The 21080-nt window shown below is 42.9% G+C and overlaps 1 protein-coding gene across 8 annotated transcripts in view; it reads left to right on the plus strand.

Annotated features, from left to right (window-relative positions):
• The window catches only part of RALGPS1 (Ral GEF with PH domain and SH3 binding motif 1), a 531171-nt gene that overhangs the window by 392408 nt on the left and 117683 nt on the right, over window positions 1-21080 (plus strand). For 7 of the 8 annotated variants that reach the window (XM_075324643.1, XM_075324647.1, XM_075324648.1 and 4 more), the window contains 2 exons: window positions 13033-13170; window positions 18511-18604. In XM_075324643.1, coding sequence (XP_075180758.1) covers window positions 13033-13170; window positions 18511-18604 — 232 coding nt within the window. The remainder of the gene's footprint in view (window positions 1-13032; window positions 13171-18510; window positions 18605-21080) is intronic. The other variant, XM_075324646.1, reaches the window with a different exon arrangement.

Genomic DNA, 21080 nt, shown 5'->3' on the forward strand with positions numbered 1-21080 from the left:
TTGATGGTTTTTGCCACTGCACTTGGGGACACTTTCAAAGTTTTCCCAATTTTTCACACTGACTGACCTTCATTTCTTAAAGTAATGATGGCTGCTCGTTTTTCTTTACTTAGAATTTGTATTATGGCAAGAAAAAAAGCAGCTAACAGTCTATTCAGTAGGACTATCAGCTGTGTATCCACCAGACTTCTGCATAACACAACTGATGGTCCCAACCCCGTTTAGAAGGCAAGAAATCCCACTTATTAACCTGACAGGGCACACCTGTGAAGTGAGAACCATTTCCGGTGACTACCTCTAGAAGCTCATCCAGAGAATGCCAAGAGTGTGCAAAGCAGTGATCAAAGCAAAAGGCGGCGACTGTGAAGAACCTAGAATATAAGACAGATTTTCAGTTGTTTCACACTTTTTTGTTAAGTATTTCATTCCACATGTGATAATTCAGAGTTTTGATGCCTTCAATGTGAATTTACAATTTCCAGAGTCATGAAAATAAAGAAAACCCTTCGAATGAGAAGGTGTGTCCAAACTTTTCGTCTGTACTGTATATAATTTTTTGTTGTACTTTTTTTTATTTTTTTATGTAGTTTTTTTTTGTTTTTTTTTAAATATTCTTTTGTGGACCTCCCCCAGGGTACGTAGGTTTGCATAATCTGACAGGGTTCGGAAATGACTGGAGGTGAGGAGACATTGAAGAAATAGTAAATTCTCTTTCTTTTGAAGTGAATTGTTCAGCGTTACTACGGTAGTATTAAAGGATTATTCCCCCCAAAAAACAAGTTTTCCCCTATCCATACTTGCTGATCACTGATGGTCCAAATATTGTGACCCCTTGCGATCTGTAGCCTTGTCATGAATGAAAAAAGGTGCACATGCTCCATCTATGCTCTATTCATTGTCTATAGGACCACCGAGTGCAGCACTTGGCTACTTCCATTGGTCCCAAAGACAATAAATGGAGTGGAGGTGGAGCATGAGCGGCTCTACAGCATTCAGGACAGGGCTGCCCCACCTCAGGATCGCTGGGGGTCCCGGTGATCAAGTTATCCCCTATTCTATGGATTGTGGAGGACTCATGATTCACTAGAAAGATCAGGAAGAATATTTTTTTTTACCTTTTATGATGATGCCTTATGAAAGGGTTTTTTTTGCTAAGGAGAGGATGGACAGTCTGGCCTCTGCAGCCTCCCTAGAGAGCGGTTGGCTTTAAGAGCATGCTGAGAGTTGTAGTTTTCCAACAGCTGAAGGACCAAAGGTCATTGTAGCTAATAAGTAAAGCATCATTGTAGCATCAAGGTAAAGCTTCATTGTAGCATCAAGGTAAAGCATCATTGTAGCATCAAGGTAAAGCATCATTGTAGCATCAAGGTAAAGCATCATTGTAGCATCAAGGTAAAGCATCATTGTAGCATCAAGGTAAAGCATCATTGTAGCATCGAGGTAAAGCATCATTGTAGCATCAAGGTAAAGCATCATTGTAGCATCAAGGTAAAGCATCATTGTAGCATCAAGGTAAAGCATCATTGTAGCATCAAGGTAAAGCATCATTGTAGCATCAAGGTAAAGCATCATTGTAGCATCAAGGTAAAGCATCATTGTAGCATCAAGGTAAAGCTTCATTGTAGCATCAAGGTAAAGCATCATTGTAGCATCAAGGTAAAGCTTCATTGTAGCATCAAGGTAAAGCATCATTGTAGCATCAAGGTAAAGCTTCATTGTAGCATCAAGGTAAAGTATCATTGTAGCATCAAGGTAAAGTATCATTGTAGCATCAAGGTAAAGCATCATTGTAGCATCAAGGTAAAGCTTCATTGTAGCATCAAGGTAAAGTATCATTGTAGCATCAAGGTAAAGCTTCATTGTAGCATCAAGGTAAAGCTTCATTGTAGCATCAAGGTAAAGTATCATTGTAGCATCAAGGTAAAGCTTCATTGTAGCATCAAGGTAAAGCTTCATTGTAGCATCAAGGTAAAGAAGTATTAGTGGTAGCCATAAAAAAGTTTCGGGAAAAACCAACCAGTGTTGAATGAAGGGAAGTAAATTCTGTACCTCTGTCAAGAAACCCAATACGGAATCAATATATTACTAGAATCCATGCTCCAGTGTGGCAGAAACGGAGTCCGGCCGGATGATTGACTGCACGACCATTATTTCTCTTATTGCGTCCTTTTGGTTCCATGGTTGGAATTTAGTTGTTGGTTTTTTTTTTTCAAAAAGTTCCTAGATTTCTTTCGTTTTTGTTTTTTTTGTAGAAACTCCAGCCAGTCCTCGTGGTCAGCTCCTTCTGACTTCTGAGTCCTCTTTTGTCTTGCGGTTCACTTGTAGCGTGAAGTCTCTTTTCTTCTCGGCACGAGAGCTGCTCTACCGGCCCCGTGTAAGAGCATTCACCGAAGGCTGAAGAGGTCGTCCGGCACCTTGTTGCCAGCGCAGGAACTAATTCTGGGGGATTGGTGAAGTGACAGGCGAGTGAGCGGTCATACATCAATGTCCGGCCTACACTGGTGCAGGAGGACTCACTCCGGGGATTAAGACTTGACGCTCATTTTTCTCTACAGTTTTATGTTAAGTGTAAATAATATATAATATAAGGTTTTGCAAATTTCGGTTGGATTTTGAGGGACAATCATCATTGCGTTGTACCACTTTTTGTTTGCAGATTGATACATTAGTATACAACATGTGATACAATTGTCTTCTGCTCATTTCTTACTTCTTAAAAGTTGCCCTGGAGTAATTGGCACAAAATGTATCCTTTTGGTGCAACATGTGATACATATAGAATGGGGGCGTTGAAGTGAGTACAATAAATGGTAAATGCGTTTTTTTTTATTTTACAGCCTTTTATTTTTTTCAGCCTTGAATATTTCAAGCTGTAATTATCCAAAACTATTACGTCTCACATTTAGGAGTTTGCGTCGGTGCATCCAGGCTACAATCTTCTTTCGATATGTACCAGATATGCAGTAGATTTTCTGTCCGAAAAATCCAGTCTACATTACAGTACCAGCTTTGTGGACGAGATTTTAAAAGGAGAAAACCTGCAATGTTAATGTGCAGATTTGCTGTGGAAATTTCCAATGTAGACGTGCCCCAAGGCTCTGTTCACATTTACATTGGAGCCTTTATTGCAGAGTTCATCGTATTTACCGGAAGAAATAGCCGAGTGTGGAGCATCACAATGAATTCTAACGTTTTTTGACCAAGTTTTTTTCACATTCACTGACAGCAAATAGAAAACTTATTGTGATAAATTGGAACCCCAAGTATAAGGGTAGGGTCCGATAGTGCGGCTGAAGACCGAGCCAAAAGGGGGGGAGGGTTGAATATGTGCCAGGCACCGGAAGTGTTATCACCAGCTTGTGCGCTTTTCTGCCCCTGTACATGGACATGGCTTTCAGTCATATACGGCCGCACCATGTACACAAGTAGTTACAGGATATCCATTCTAGGTTTTATTTATACAATACAGGAAAACTACTTTATCTACCCACACTGAGCACATTTTGGCTACATCGCTATCCTCATAACGTCTCAGATATAGTTCCCAAGCGCCGTATGTCTTGCATTTTTGGAAAAAAATAATAATAAAAAAAACCTTTCATGACCGGGGTGTGTCTGACATGACGCGATATTCCAGCTTGTAATGGATCAGAACTTTCTGTTTAATCCTTAACATAAAATGATATCATAAACTTCCAACATCAATAAGTACAATCTGTTCTCAGAGCTTTTTCTGTCATGTACTGATACTGTGCCCGATGCAAACTGAAGCCCACTTTTCATACGTGTCATTTGTAGCTATTGTAACATTAAACAACCCATTGGGATTCCACGATTGCGTTCCTAGAGACAAATGGGGTGACTGAGCCCCCTGTATATAACCATCTATGGGGTGGCACAGCTTTGTTAGGGGGGCAAAGACCATGGCACCTTCTTAAAAGGTCTAAGAGCGCCATCTCACACCATGACACCCTCCCAAACTAGTGTAAGAAGCCAAAGGTGGTAGATGCTTTTTTATTTTTTGCAATTAAATATATTTTTGCAGATTCTTCTTTAGGGGAAACACTAGCCATTCACTTTAATAGCTGTTGTGCTCCGGTTTTGTGTACTGTGGACCCCCCATCCAGCACAGAAACGGCAAACAGCTGATTAATGCCATCTCTTGTACCCACCACCAGTTTGATATTCATAATCTATCCTAAGGATAATCCAGCAATATTAATGTGATGGAAAACCCCTTTAAGGCTCTATTTATATCATTTTCAGACCCTAAGTTTAACTTACACACCAAGAAATATCTACCTAAAGGAGGCCATAGGAGTGTACATTTGGCTGTAACTGCACAACAAGTGTGTGTGTGTGTGTGTGTGTGTGTGTGTATATATATATATATATATATATATATATATATATATATATATATATATATACATTGGATGCCTATGTGATGTAATATGCTATTTGCCTTCTTAAACGTAAACTGTTAGCAGGTTTTTGCTATGTAATCTGAGAGTAAGAGCAGAGAGCCTGATTCCAGCAATTTACTGGACTGCTTGGTGTAGGTTTAACAAAATCCTTGATTTCTGCTGTAAATGTAGCGGTGCAATAACTGCTGAGCTGTGTATAACCCCGCCCACACATCTGATTGGCAGCTCCCTGTGTACATTGTCAGCAGCCTGCCAATCAGTGGTGGGGGTGGGGTTACACAGATTAGCTGGACTGATTTGCAAGGGATTCCTAGTCCTGCAGTGATAATCTCCTGCTGATAAAACACTGATTTTATTGAAACTGCAGCAAGCTGCTTAGCAAGTGACATCCTCAGAGTCAGGCTCTCTGCCCCTACATCAGGCTGCTCTAGAAAAACCTGCTGAGAGATTCTGAAACTTTTCCAACATACTGTACACCTATTAGAGACAATGCTTAAAGTGATCGGAATAGAGCCTGACCTCGGTGATATGACCGGCCCAGAGTGACTCTGTCTAATCGTAAAATCCAAGCCGTTCCTTCCGTTGCTTCAAACATGAAATATGTTTTATTTTTGTGGAAATATCACATATCAAGCCTAATTTTACAAACCAAAGTGAAGTCCATAACTCGACAGGAAACCCTTAAGATGTGAGCGGATTTCTGCTTCTGGAACCCATTACTGTACTTGACCGAGTGGTTCTAATTTTCTTCAAAAGAACGTTCTATGCCTTTAAGGGCTGCAATGGCAGAAGTGTTAATCTGTCAGCAGCTTCTAAATTTGATGAATGATAGACATAAAGCCAACCTTCCTTTCTGTCAATTACAGTCAGCGATTATTAAATAAAGAGGGGCCACAGTAATGCAAACCTTGCACCCCAGCTGATGTATGAGTAGGCGTTCTTGCTTCGACCAAAGCGATGACTATTTCCTGGCCTGAAGGTTCATGTAGTCTGGGATAGACTGGTTGCTATGGGCTGAGTGCTTGACGACTTTACGTAAACAATTGTGGTCATTCCCTAGCAACCAGTCTGTCACACCTGACAAATTGATTTTCTACTTCTCCGGTGGTGGAAAGATGCCCATGAGCATTAATAGGATGGATGAAGAGTGTATTCTCTTTGCACCTAAGGATTAACCTGTAAAAAAAAATGTGTCGGGAAGACACAATGTAGGGGCGTCAAGGCTACGCCACCTCCCTGCAGAAGTAGCCGTCACACAAAGAGGTTTATCTGATGTAATAAATTGTAATCTGTATGTTGAAAATGGCCACTAGGTGGCAATGTAGTTTAGTGACGGCTGCTCTGGCACCTGGTTAGGCAGAACAAGGGTTAAGTGAAAGGAGGAGCATAGGGTATAAATAGGATAGGATGTAGAAGGAGGGGAGGAGAGTCCTCAGTAGGAGATAGAGAGAACAAGCCCAAGTATATTTTAATAAGGGATCCTAAGGGTCAACCCTTTGATCCCGGACACTCGGGGTCCTGCTCTTAAGAGGACTGTTGGAACTGTGTCTCCAGAAGAGGGGTTTAGTTTGGGCTGTCGGGGTGGCGTCCGTTCTTTCCTGGATAGAAAACCCAACGAAATTCCCTGGTAAACCAAAGGTTAGTGGGCCCTTAAAGGAGAAGGGTAGGTCTTGGCCAGAAGCACGAACGTAGGAGTGCTGTCGCACCGAGCCCTTCCGAAGCGCTAGCTCATCCCTGTGGGTGGGACGGATAGGCTTATGGACTATTTGAATCGGTTCGTGCAGCGTGACGTCAGACGGGAGAATGAGGGGCCTAGTGGTGTCCGATGGAGCCCAGGTGCCAGGAAAGCAGTCGGCCGATATATTCATTTTTGGAGTGGAGTCTGGAGGGAACCGCATCGGGAGACGAGGGGTTACCGAGCGGCTGCACTGCGATCTGGGGACTACCTGCACACATGACTACCACTGTCTCCCCTAGCTGTCCTACAACAATACAGGAGAACTTTATATTTTTGTTGAATATGCAGTATATAGTGAAAATCTGTTGCTAATATAGAGGTAGAGGAGGTAGGTCACTCCAGGCAAGCGAAGAAAATGACGTTCCCTGCCCCATCCCATCTGTAAAGGTGCCGTAAACACTCCCCAGATGTTCCCTGTCCTGATAAAGTGGAAACAGAAGACTGAGGTCAGACCTGTCGCTCACAGCAGGTTGTCTCCAAACCTGGGCTTTTAATAAAAGGGGCTCCCTATTATTACTGACAGAGACCCTCCGACGGGCTCATCACCGTGTCAGGAAAACGTTTTGACACGTTCGTCAGATACTATCCCACTCCGATCTCATCCATCAGACGCCGGCAGCTCAGGTACGGACACTTATTATTCGAGACATTCTGATCCGCCTCGAGCAGTGAAAACAATGATTTGCTGAGCTCACATTTCCATAGATCTCAGGTCTGGCGTGAGCTTGGGATAAACCTATGATTTATAATTTTTGGATAGACGAGTATGTGCATTCATTTAAATAGCCGTAGTCACTTTTATGTTTTATGCATCCGATGTTTGAGAGGTGACTTGGTAGCACGGAGCAGCCGGTGTCATGTATAGGGGAGGGGGAAGGCTTTGGAAGGTAAAACATTTTTTAAGGCTTTATTCATGGAGTGGAGGTGGGGAGATTAAAAAAAAAAAAAAAAACACCATGAATTTGCAGCATATATTAAGTTTGTTTTTTGGGGTTTTTTTTAATGCCATTGAGAAGCCAAGGGTAAAATGCCTGAAAAAACAACGATCTTAGAAAAGGATTTATGGGTGTGCACAGACAGATTTCCACCCTCTACGAGCGCCGATCCAAGATATAACTCATCAACCAGTTCACTGGCGGACACCGACCGAAAAGACCCCCATGCAAGAACCATATATGGACCATTTTCAGTCCAATAAGTTATCAAAATGGACTATTCCACCTGCTTTGGAGGCAGAAATAGGACCCCTGACCTCCTGGGCCCTTGTGCTAAGTAGCACCAATGATATGTCCGCCCCTGAACAAGTGTCAAGGAGAAATTCCATAGTTTCGGAAATCACCTTCTTAACAGCGAATGTCTGCTGAAATCTCAAATCAAGCGTCACTGAATGCTAGCTAGGAGGAATTCACACCAAACAAAATGTCACTGGTATAAGCTCCTCGTTCAGTAGTATGAGGAGGTGCACACCTGAGTGCATTAATTTTTTTTATTACACAAGCCTTTTATAGAGCTGTAATGGGTTAATCTTTTAGTAAAATTCCTAAGTATGCAATTGGTTATATTAAAAAAAACATATGCAAAAAGTCTGTGACGTTTATCCATTTTGGAACTTCCTCTGCAGCGCCTCCTATTTTCCGACTCCATCTCTTGCTGAGTTTCTGGCACGTAACATCTCAGCCATGAATTTGGACTTGAGCAGATAACCAGTCTTTTATCACATCTGCATTCCATTGCTTTGTATCAGTCTTCAGCTGCTGACCTTGACATACACATACTTGCTTTCCTGATATGTAGCAGTAATCCGAAATCATACTCTCCCTTCGTACTCATATACAACAGAAAACTTGGTTATAGAAAAGTATATAGTGGTTATAAAAAAGCATATAGAGAAACATATATTCTCACAGTAAAAAAGCATTGATATTTCTATCGGACGGTCCCCACACAATTCGTATATGGTCTGCAGCAGATCCCATCTTGGCCCACATAGACAATCCAATCAGCCATCGCTGCCCAGTTTCCCCGGACCAGTGATCAGTTATGATCATGGTCGTATGGCTAATTACTGGACCAAGTGAAGGGGTACTACCAACTCTAAAAATCATCATTTTTGGAGACAAGACCTTGTAAGTCCTGTATTACAGCTCAAAAAGAAAAAAGTTCACATAGGACTCCAAAAATACGCTAGAATTGGCCCATACTGGGCAATTGTTACGGGTGACAGTCGTGTTTTCTGGCCATAGAAGGTCACAGTGTCTGGCTCCACAGAATGCTCTCTGACTTTCCATTGTTCCTGCTGTCAGTATTCATTGGTATAGGTAGCTTTCCTGCTGGATTACTCTTTTTCCCTTTTGCATCCAACAGGAGCTCGCCTTCCACCCGGCTGTTGATTGTCAGTATTCTCTTGGTGTCTAAATATTCCCTTCCTTCCTTTGAACTGGTGCTGGTGATGTTTTCAGTTCATTCAAGCTCTGGTTGCAAGCAGGTGGCTTGTACTCTTCTGTGATATAGTTGCTGAAAACTCTGAACTTCTACCTGAGTCATCTGTAGATAAGTAGTTCATGCTTTTTCCCCTTTTGTGTCCTCCTCGTGTCTTCTTTAGTGTTTAGTGGAGTTGACGAAGAGCTCATTTCATCTATTCCCTATTTAGGGCCCAGCACTAGGGATACCAAAGGTCAGGTATCCGGCTTTGCACATAGGTGCGGAACCTATCTAGGGTGGTGAGGGACCCCAAGGACCAGCAGTAGGTTCGGTCAGGGGTCACCATCTTCCCTTTCCCTAGACACAGAGTGCTGTGCACTTGATATTGCCCCGTACCTAGTGTAACAGCAATCCAGGCAGTTCTTGATGCCTTTGTGGCATTTTTCCCTATATCTTTTAGGTAATAGGTGTTTCTAGAGCCAAGACTATATATAAAGAGAACCATAGGGATGAAGCTTTAAGCTTGGCATTCCATCTCTCCACAGCGGCTCCTTCTAGAGCTTGTGTCAGTCCTAGCGTCCACATACTAATAGCTCTCAGTCCTGAATGAACGTATCTAATCTCAACGAAAACTATTTTTAATCGAGTAACCTAGAAGCAAGGACAACCCTTTCCTCATGAGGTCTGCAGCTTTTAATGCATATGGATTTGACCACAAGAGAAAAAAACCTGCATGTTTACTCAAAAGCCCAAATGTGTCTGATCAGTAGCAGAAATAACCCCAAACACCTCCTAATAGACCCCGAGCCAGCACGCCCTGACCACAAAGTTCACCTTGAGGTTGTTACATGGAAACGCGGACTGTTTGATTATCACGTGCCCGTGGAGATGTGAAAGGTGGGATTGAGGAGAAGGTCCTCCCGGGAACACACTCATTTATTAACACTTTTTATTTGGCTGCAAAAATTTTACATAGCAGAAAATAGCCAGAGTTATGAGATACTGGGAAGCCCATAGTCCTGTCGGCAAATAACGGGATCAGACGACCCTTTCAAATGATCAAATTCCACTACCTTGATGTCGGCAGTAATTACAGGGCTGACGGTGCCGCTCCGAATCACAAGAGACACTCACAGCAATAAACCAAAATCCATCTCCTAAAATGTCATTTGGAGCTCAGAGATATTTTACAAGTTTTTGCTGTCTGCAAGATTTTGCCTTGGAAAAGTTAATGTTTGTGATTTATTTTTTTCTTTACACTTTTTTAGTGAAATTGTATAAAGTTGACTCCCTAACTGCATATTTGTTTTATACATTTTTCTTCCCACATACATATTTTTAATGAACTTCATTCTACCATATATATTATATATATATATATATATATATATATATTTATTTATTTAATATTTAATATATATATATATATATATATATATATATATATATATATATATATATATATATATAATTAATACTATTTAATATATTGTGTATATATATATATATATATACCTTTTAGTTTTTAGCTTAATTTGATTTTTTTTGCTAATTTTGTTCAGCTAAAGTGCACCAATCACCAGGATTTTCCTATATAACCTAAAGCCAGTGCTATACTGGCACTATCCAGCTTGTTCTAGACATACCTTTAGTTGTCAGCTAGGATGGATAGGTTTTGAATCACAAGCAAGTAAAGTCTGTAAAATGAGCAGCTTTTTGAATGGTTGAATGGCAGCAGCTGCCGATCAGCTGATAGCTGGGGTGGGTATTCGTAGTGATTCCCGCCTCCCTGCCTGTCCGTCCTCCCCCTGTTATTTATGCTAATTCTATTGTAGAATCATTTTACTAAGTGACTAGAAGGACCTGTGCTGATGTCATACCCAATGGACCGGGGCCTCAGACAGCAGAAAAATAATGTTGCTTCCTGGTATTAGCTATGTTGACTGAGGCCCCGCCCCTTCTGGGCACATGGGTATGACATCAGCACAGGTCCTTCTAGTCACTTAGTAAAATGATTCTATAATAGAATTAGCAAAAATAACAGGGGGAGTATGGACAGGCGAGGGGGCGGGAATCACTACGAATACCCACCCCAGCTATCAGCTGATCAGCAGCTGCTGCCAATCAAAAAGCTGCTCATTTTACAAACTTTACTTGCTTGTGTTTCAATACCTATACAACTAAAGGTATGTCTAGAATCAGCCTGATAGTGTCAGTATAGCACTGGCTTTAGGTTATAGGAAAATACTTGTGATTGGTGCGCTTAAGTTTTCAGTTGTCAGATTACACCATCTAGGGGTAAATCTTTCCAAATGGATAATTTTCATAGCAAATCTGAAAACAATCTGCAGGGAAATCCCCTCCAAAATCATCTGGATTATGTAAAAAGAAACAAAAACAAATTAGTTTGTAAATGACTTTGCTGCAGCTCTGCGGGTAATCCTTTCCAAAATCAGCAACAATATATTACTTGCGGATTTATCTGCAGATTTTTAACTTCCTCATTGAAAATAATGAGAACAAATGTACAAATCTAGAAATTAACATATGGCTGAATTTAAAATCCACACTCACCGTTTACACTGCATGTGGATGGCGTATGTTACAATCTCCGCAATTTTCCTGACACTGTATTCCACTGCAGATATTTCCAGTGCAAATCAGCAAGGAAAATGTGCAGCCTTACTGTCCTTTGTGAATTTAGCCCTAGTAGTTTGCATTTCTGTGGCCACCATGTAACGCTTTATTTTCCCTGTGGTGGTGATGCCCGGGTTCCTCTACAGATCACAGCGAGTCCCAGCAGAAAAACAACCTGTGATCTACCATATTTTTTGTTTTATAAGACACCGGCTTATAAGAAGCACCCCAAATTTAGAGATAAAAAAAGTAAAAAAAAAAAAAACAACGGGGTCTGTCATAGACTCTGGTGGTGTCTTACCAGATGGGGGACGGCAGCGGTGTAAAGCATGGTTACAGGAGGCAGGCGCGGTGCGGAGTAGGGCGATGCTGCAGGCGCTGCGGTGGGGTCTGTGATGGCAGAGGTGAGGGTCTGTGCTGGGTGCGGTGGGGGCTGTGCTGGCTGCGGTGGGGGCTGTGCTGGCTGCGGTGGGGGCTGTGCTGGCTGCGGTGGGGGCTGTGCTGGCTGCGGTTGGGGATGTGCTGGCTGCGGTGGGGGCTGTGCTGGCTGCGGTGGGGGCTGTGCTGGCTGCGGTGGGGGCTGTGCTGGCTGCGGTGGGGGCTGTGCTGGCTGCAGAGGCTGTGTGGAGAAGGGCGCTGTGGTGGGTGTTACAGATGCTCTGTCGGCGGTGTGGGCTTCAAAGAAATCGTGCCCCGGAGTCGGTGCATGCCTAGATTAAGCTTTCGGCTCAATGACAGGCCGAGATCTCATCTGCGCATGCGCCACACCGAGTCCACTGCTGGGAGATCAATGGGCCGGAGGCGGCTGGTGTGCAGATGAGGTCTGGAGCTGAAAGCTCCATCTGCATCCGTGCTGACTCCGGGCGCCATTATTTGAAGCCCGCACCACTGAGAGCATGTCACCTGCCGCACCACCCTGCTTCACACAGCCCCCATCGCAGCCAGCACAGCCCCCTTCACAGCCAGCACAGCCTCCACCGCAGCCAGCACCGCCTCCACCGCAGCCAGCACAGCCCCCCACCGCAGCCAGCACAGACCCCACCGCTGCCAGCACAGACCCCACCGCTGCCAGCACAGACCCCACCGCAGCCAGCACAGACCCCACCGCAGCCAGCACAGACCCCACCGCAGCCAGCACAGACCCCACCGCAGCCAGCACAGACCCCACCGCAGCCAGCACAGACCCCACCGCAGCCAGCACAGACCCCACCGCAGCCAGCACAGACCCCACCGCAGCCAGCACAGACCCCACCGCTGCCAGCACAGACCCCACCGCAGCCAGCACAGACCCCACCGCAGCCAGCACAGACCCCACCGCAGCCAGCACAGACCCCACCGCAGCCAGCACAGACCCCACCGCAGCCAGCACAGACCCCACCGCAGCCAGCACAGCCCACACCGCAGCCAGCACAGCCCACACCGCAGCCAGCACAGCCCACACCGCAGCCAGCACAGCCCACACCGCAGCCAGCACAGCCCACACCGCAGCCAGCACAGCCCACACCGCACCCAGCACAGCCCACACCGCACCCAGCACAGCCCACACCGCGGCCAGCACAGCCCACACCGCAGCCAGCACAGCGCCCATTCGCCACCTCCTAGTTAGCTACATTCGCATTATAAGACGCACCCCTAATTTTCCTCCCAAATTTTTGTGAGGTAAAGTGCGTCTTCTAATCCAAAAAATACAGTCCTTTTTTTTGAGGGAATCCTTCTAACAAGGGCACTGGTGAGGGATGCAAAATTATTTGTATGATAAAAACAGAACAGCCATAATTTATACATAGTTTCTTTTTTTTGGTATTGCAGGAATTTACCTCCTGGATATCATCTACGTAGACTCGGCGTACCCAGCGTCAGGCAGCATCATGGAGAACGAGCAGCGCTCCAATCAAATGAACAATATCCTGAGGATCATCGCTGATTTGCAAGTCTCCTGTAATTATGGTTGGCATTGTTCCTTTCTTTTATTTTTACCTTGTCGTCTGTCTTTATTCTAGTTATATGACTGCAGTAAATGTGCCGGGAGCTGTATTATCTGTTTCTTAAAGGGGTTTTCTAGCTTGAAATAAAAAGTTTGTTTTATGCCTGCAAAGTGAAAGAAAGAAAGAAAAGCAAACATAAAGCTGCATCAATGTAGAGATTTCCACTAAGATCCCGGCACCGCCTTCCGGCTTTGTTATGACACATACTGGTTTGTGACCAAATGGGGCTGGCTGGTTCATTTCTATAGCCAAGCCAGCCCCCCTCTATGACTGAATGAGCAGTGATGGAGAAGGGGACTAGCTTAGCTATGCAAATAAACCACTCAGCCTGATATCATCGGATCAGTACTGATATCACCGGATCGGTACTGATATCACCGGATCGGTTCTGATATCACCGGATCGGTTCTGATATCACCGGATCGGTTCTGATATCACCGGATCGGTTCTGATATCACCGGATCGGTACTGATATCACCGGATCGGTACTGATATCACCAGATTGGTACTGATATCACCGGATCGGTTCTGATATCACCGGATCGGTTCTGATATCACCGGATCGGTTCTGATATCACCGGATCGGTTCTGATATCACCGGATCGGTACTGATATCACCGGATCGGTACTGGTATCACCAGATTGGTACTGATATCACCGGATCGGTGCACGTTTTTTATTTCAACAGAATATACAGTGCTGGCCAAAAGTATTGGCACCAGGGCTGTGGAGTCGGAGTCGGAGTCGTGGAGTCGGAGTCGGAGTCGGAGCTCATTTTGGTGGAGTCGGAGTCGGTATAAAATGCACCGACTCCGACTCCTAAAATATATAATAAATTGGGGACAGGAGTGCAATGCAGAATGTGCTGAATATTTTACTAAATAATAACATTTAGTATAATGCTTATATTTAAGTGAAAAATTTATTGTAGTACAATGTGAACATCAGACATTTAATTGTTTTTATGATACAATAATCAAGATATTTGGATAGAACATAAAATATTTATTGGAATACAACTTTAGAACACAAAAAACTAATAAATTGTAAATATGTAATATATATATATATATATATATATATATATATATATATATATATATATATATACACACAGTGTATATACACACACAAGATATATATGTAATCTACTGTATATTACATAGTGTATTACATATTTACAATTTATTACAGTTTTTTGTGTTCTAAAGTTGTATTCCAATAAATATATGTTTTATGTTCTATCCAAATATCTTGATTATCGTATCATAAAAATTATTAAATGTCTGATGTTCACATACACATATTCATGTACTACAATAAATTTTTCACCTAACTAAGCAATATATGTAGGAGTCGGAGTCGGAGCCGGAGTCGGAGTCGGAGCCGGAGTCGGTGCAAGAGAATTTGAGGAGTCGGAGTCGGAGTCGAAGGTTTGGCTTACCGACTCCACAGCCCTGATTGGCACCCCTGCAATTCTGTCAGATAATACTCAGTTTCTTCTTGAAAATGATTGCAATCACAAATTCTTTGGTATTATCATCATTTAATTTGTCTTCAACGGAAAAACAAAAATTGTCATAAAGCCAAATTGGATATAATTCCACACCAAACATAAAAAAGGGGGTGGACAAAAGTATTGGCACTGTTTGAAAAATCATTTGATGCTTCTCTAATTTGTGTAATTAACAGCGCCTGTAACTTACCTGTGGCACCTAACAGGGGCTGGCAATAATAAATCACACTTGCAGCCAGTTGACATGGATTAAAGTTGACTCAACCTCTGTCCTGTGTCCTTGTGTGTACCACATTGAGCATGGAGAAAAGAAAGAAGACCAAAGAACTGTCTGAGGACTTGAGAATCCAAATTGTGAGGAAGCATGAGCAATCTCAGGGCTACAAGTCCATCTCCAAAGACCTGAAAGTTCCTGTGTCTACAGTGCACAGTGTCATCAAGAAGTGTAAAGCCCATGGCACTGTGGCTATCCTCCCTAGATGTGGAAGGAAAAGAAAAATTGACGAGAGATTTCAACGCAAGATTGTGCGGATGGTGGATAAAGAACCTCGACTAACATCCAAACAAGTTCAAGCTGCCCTGCAGTCCGAGGGTGCAACAGTGTCAACCCGTACTATCTGTCGGTGTCTGAATGAAAAGGGACTGTATGGTAGGATACCCAGAAAGACCCCACTTCTTACCCCGAGACATAAAAAAGCCAGGCTGGAGTTTGCCAAAACTTACCTGAGAAAGCCTAAAACGTTTTGGAAGAATGTTCTCTGGTCAGATGAGACAAAAGTAGAGCTTTTTGGGAAAAGCCATCAACATAGAGTTTACAGGAAAAAAAAAGAGGCATTCAAAGAAAAGAACACTGTCCCTACAGTCAAACATGGCGGAGGTTCCCTGATGTTTTGGGGTTGCTTTGCTGCCTCTGGCACTGGACTGCTTGACCGTGTGCATGGCATTATGAAGTCTGAAGACTACCAACAAATTTTGCAGCATAATGTAGGGCCCAGTGTGAGAAAGCTGGGTCTCCCTCAGAGGTCATGGGTCTTCCAGCAGGACAATGACCCAAAACACACTTCAAAAAGCACTAGAAAATGGTTTGATAGAAAGCACTGGAGACTACTAAAGTGGCCAGTAATGAGTCCAGACCTGAACCCCATAGAAGACCTGTGGAGAGATCTCACAATGGCAGTTTGGAGAAGGCCCCCTTCAAATCTCAGGAATCTGGAGCAGTTTGCCAAAGAAGAATGGTCTAAAATTCCAGCAGAGCATTGTAAGAAGCTCATTGATGGTTATTGGAAGTGGATGTGCGCAGTTATTTTGGCTAAAGGTTGTGCAACCAAGTATTAGGCTAAGGGTGCCAATACTTTTGTCTGGCCCATTTTTGGAGTTTTGTGTGAAATGATCAATGATTTGATTTTTGTTTCATTCTCTTTTGTGTTTTTTCATTGCAAGCAAAATAAATGAAGCTAATAATGCCAAAGAAATTGTGATTGCAATCATTTTCAAGAAGAAACTGAGTATTATCTGACAGAATTGCAGGGGTGCCAATACTTTTGGCCAGGACTGTATTATTGTAGAGATCTTCCTTGGTGGATAACATTAGATCCTATGGCTAGTTTTTTTCTAGACACTGCCCAGGGGGACAGCGCTGGTGCAAACATACGATGTCCACTGCTATGAAACGCAGCGCCATGTTTCATAGCGGAGGACAACGCTTGTTCGCATCCGCGCTATCCCCCGGAGCAGCATCTGCAGAGCAATCCATGAACTGAGGAAGGTCTAATCTCTAAACCGAAGTGTTTTCACACCAATACAGTACACCGCCAATAAACCACCACTATTCACTTCATTGGAGCGCCGTGTTGCTCTCTTTTGAATTACGGGGCAGGATCCTACCCAAGCTCCCATACCCAGAAGTGACGTGGTTTTTTCTATATAGTTTTTTGTTACTTGTCTTCATTGTATTTTCATTTTACAAGTTAATAAAAATAAAATGACACTTTCTAGTATCAGCCCTGAAGGAACTTCCTCCTCCCGGGAAAATCCTCCATTTGGAGGGGGAATGTGAGTATAAATGCCAATTTCTAGTAGGCACGGCCGAGTCCAAAAATAATAGGAAGCCATTCCAAAACAACTGTAAAATTTATGTTTTCTCCTTCCAATTTCTATCAATGAGAAAAAATCAGAGCAAGTGGAATGTGACAAGTGTATACGCCAGGGCGCCGACACCCGGCCGGCTATAGAGTTTAAAGGACGTCTCTGAATCATGATGATCAAACACAGCGTTCACAGAGGAACATTCCCAAATTCTGGAAATACTCACTGTAAATCACCACATGAAAAGCATCAAGTTATACCTGGGAAATGTCCCGCTCGCCGCAGGCACTAATCAATCCCACCTGCTGGTATCCTATAGGTACCTATCCTACAGTGAACCTTTCCTGCTAGGGGTCAGAGAAAGAAGTACCCTGACAGCTCGGATCCTGACGCTAGGCATGATTATGTATACTGTATATGTGTATATATCTTTTTACATTTGTAGAGTTTTTTAAATAACCATGTAAGTCCCATCCCATAAGCAGCCATGCTGCCTGCTACAAGAATGTGGAAATATATAGGGCAAACATGGTATTTAAAGCGCTCCAGTCACCAGGATTTTCCTATATAACCTAAAGCCAGTGCTATACTGGCACTATCAGGGTGATTCAATACATACCTTTAGTTGTCAGCTAGGATGTATAGGTTTTGAAACACAAGCAAGTAAAGTTTGTAAATTGAGCATCTTTTTGAATGATAGCTGGAGGGTATTCATAGTGATTCCCGCCCCCCTGCCTGTCCATCCTCCCCCTGTTATTTATACTAATTCTATTATAGAATCATTTTACTAAGTGACTAGAAGGACCTGTGCTGATGTCATACCCATGTGACCATAAGGGGCAGGGCTTCAGCCAACATAGCTGATACCAGGAAGCAACATTGTTTTTCTGTTGGCTGAGGCCCCGCCCCTTCTGGTCACATGGGTATGACATCAGCACAGGTCCTTCTAGCCACTTAGTAAAAGGATTCTATAATAGAATTGGCATAAATAACGGGGAGGACGGACAGGCAGGGGGGCGGGAATCACTATGAATACCCACCCCAGCTATCAGCTGATCGGCAGCTGCTGCCACTCAAAAAGCTGCTCATTTAACAAACTTTACTTGCTTGTGTTTCTATATTGGATCTTGATCATTAAGAGGAGTCCATGTGTGTTACCCCCATGCGATGGCCATATACCCTAGTCTTTAGGAGTCTTTCTTTATAGTTCAAATGTGTCTTTTAGCTAAAAAGACAAATGAATGTGGAGCTTGAAGAAGCGTTTTCAATATTTTTCAGTCCCCCAAGCTGTAACAACTGCAAATAAAATCAATAGAGGTCTGTTTTTGGTCTTTTTTGGCTGACCTTTCCTGCTACCCTTATTTTTTTACTTAAGTAGCCTCCAACCTGAAGCTTCTCCTTCTACTACGGTGGTGTTAACAAGCTGGTCTATTAAGAAATCCCAACCTCTCAATGGTCCATTAGTCTGCGTAGACAAGACTACAGTACTATAGCTGAGCTCTGGTTACAATTTTGGACAGTCCATCTCTTAATAGTATTGAGCAGCTTGCAATGTACTGTAATACATGCAAGCTGCAGAAGCAAAGCTGTTATTTTATTTTTTTCTGTATAATACTGTACATGCATTAAAAAGAAAAGATGCAAAGGTGACCAAATTATTAAAAAGTAAACCTTTTGAGTAATGGTTTCTATCTTCCACAGATCACCTTGCAACATTACCCCATGTGCAGAAGTATTTGAAGTCTGTCCGGTACATTGAAGAACTACAGAAATTTGTGGAGGATGACAATTTTAAGTGAGTTTTCCAAACCCTCAGATTTTACTAATTAAAACTGTTCAAAATGTGATTTTCTGTACTGTGAAATGCATGTGTTACATAGGTGGAAGAAAGACATAGAGAAAGGTTTAACATGATGGACCTATCAATTACACATTATCTATAACTCAGAATGCAAGTTGTTGCCTCGATTGCAGTGGGACATTCCACAGTCTGACTGCTCTAACTGTAAAGAACCCTTTCCTATTTAGAGGCTGAAATCACCTTTCCTCCACACGGAATCAATGTACCCTGGTCCTTGTAAGGTCTTTGTAAGGACTACATTGGATGCCTGTTTTTTTATATTGACCACACATATAAAGTAGATGGACTCTGAGACGTCTTTTTTTTAAGCTGAACAAGCCCAACTTTTCTAACCTCTTATTCTAAGACCTTCCATCCCATTTAACAATGGTTGTCCCCTTGTGACCCAACTTTAACTTTCCAATATCCTTTCATCATGGGTGACTAGGAGACACAGGGGGGACCTATGTTGGCCCTAACACTGGGACCCTTGCGCTCACCCTCACCCCGGAGGTACCCTTAATGGTAGGGAGTTCTGGGTCCCCGACCTGGTCCTGTCTCTTGTTGGACCCTGACCTAATACCCCTGCACCCCCAACCCAGGGTTGGGCAGGACACAAAGTAATACACCTCCCACAAGACAAAGACAAGGGGGTAAGACTGAAAGTCAATCACATCGCAAATATCCACAGAGGGGAGACAAAAAGACTCCAGAGGGGATAAACCAAGGGGGAGGGAGAAAGTCACACAAGGGAACTTTCATTCAGCGCAGACAACAAATCGCTGGTCGCCAAACGGAGGATCGCCACTCATGCCAGGATATCGCAACTGCAAGCAGAAACTATCTTTGGCGGTCTACTACTACACACCCCAGCCTTAAATACAACCCCTGGCAAAAATTCTGGACTCGCCTGGCTCTGAGGATGTTCATTCAGTTGTTTACTTTTGTTTAAGAAAAGCAGATCACAGACGGCACAAAATTAAAGTAATTTCAAATCGCAACTTTCTGGCTTTAAGAAACACTAAAAAAAATCATGAAAACATAATGTGCAGCCAGTAACGGTGGAATCACTCAATTATGAGGAAAAAATTATGGAATCACCCTGTAAATTTTCATTCCCAAAACGAACACCTGCATCAATCTAATAAGATCCGCTTATTAGTCTGCATCTAAAAATGAGTGATCACATTTTCAAGAGCTGTTGCACCAAGTGGACTGACATGAATCATGGCTCCAATACAAGAGATGTCAATTGAAACAAAGGAGAGGATTATCAAACTCTTAAAAGAGGGTAAATCATCACGAAATGTTGCCAAAGATGTTGGTTGTTCACAGTCAGCCATGTCTAAAATCTGGACCAAATACAAACAACATGGGAAGGTTGTTAAAGGCAAACATACTGGTAGACCAAGGAAGACATCAAAGAGTAACTGGATCCCATGGCCTTACAAAGGATTTATGTAAGGAGGGTGGGGTATTACATTTATAAAGGGATACTATATTTATAAAAGGTTAATATTACATTTATAGAGAGGTAATATAATTATAAAGAGGTAATATTACATTGGGATCACAGATTTTTTTACCTTTTTCTTTTGTTAAATCGTGTTTGCTTTTGCAGCTGCTGCCTGACATTGAGCGCCTCTGCTCAGCTCACTTGTACCCCGAATACCCAGGTCCGTCTCCTGTTCTGTAATCCTGAGTATATTGGGCTGAGCCCATATGCAAGAGTTGCATTGTTTTTTGGGGGGAAAAAAAATTGTTAATCTCATACAATGGTAATAGAAACGGCAGAAGCATTTTTTTATGGTGAGGTTTAATATCCAATTATCTCTGCTCTTTGGAGATAATCATCTGTGCAAGTCTCGTCAACATCGAGCTCAGCTCCACTCCCCATAAACACATATACGAGATCCACGAGATTACCGGCGTCCCGTATGAAGATCTGATTTTCGAGTGTTGGTGCAGATGAATCATCATTTCACAATGAGCCAAAAAGCAGCTGTTTCCTTTTAGTGTCGGACAGGGGGGGTTTGTTCATTTTTCCAGATTTTTTTGCCTTCCACGATAGATGCTGCGTCCTGACATTTCGCTCTCTGTTGGGAATACAGACGGGTAATGTCAAGATCAACGTTATTGAAATAAGGCTTTGAATTGAAATGCTGCAGAATATAAATACGATGTGAACGTCCCTTCTGAATACACTGGCAGATCATAGGGGTAATGGACGCACTCTTCCTTACCATGGAGGTGAAGGGGACTGGTTTTGATCCTTGAGAATAAACAGCGGATTGAAGATCTGACAATCCCCCTTACCTTTATTGCATGACATGAAGTAATAAAGAACAACCAGATGCAAAATCAAGCTGACACCGGGGAATTCTCGCTCCGGAATCTGCGGCCTTCATGTGCTAAGACCGTTGTATCTTAC

Source organism: Anomaloglossus baeobatrachus, chromosome 9 (genome assembly GCF_048569485.1).
Source record: "Anomaloglossus baeobatrachus isolate aAnoBae1 chromosome 9, aAnoBae1.hap1, whole genome shotgun sequence".
In the NCBI taxonomy this organism is placed as follows: Eukaryota; Metazoa; Chordata; class Amphibia; order Anura; family Aromobatidae; genus Anomaloglossus; species Anomaloglossus baeobatrachus.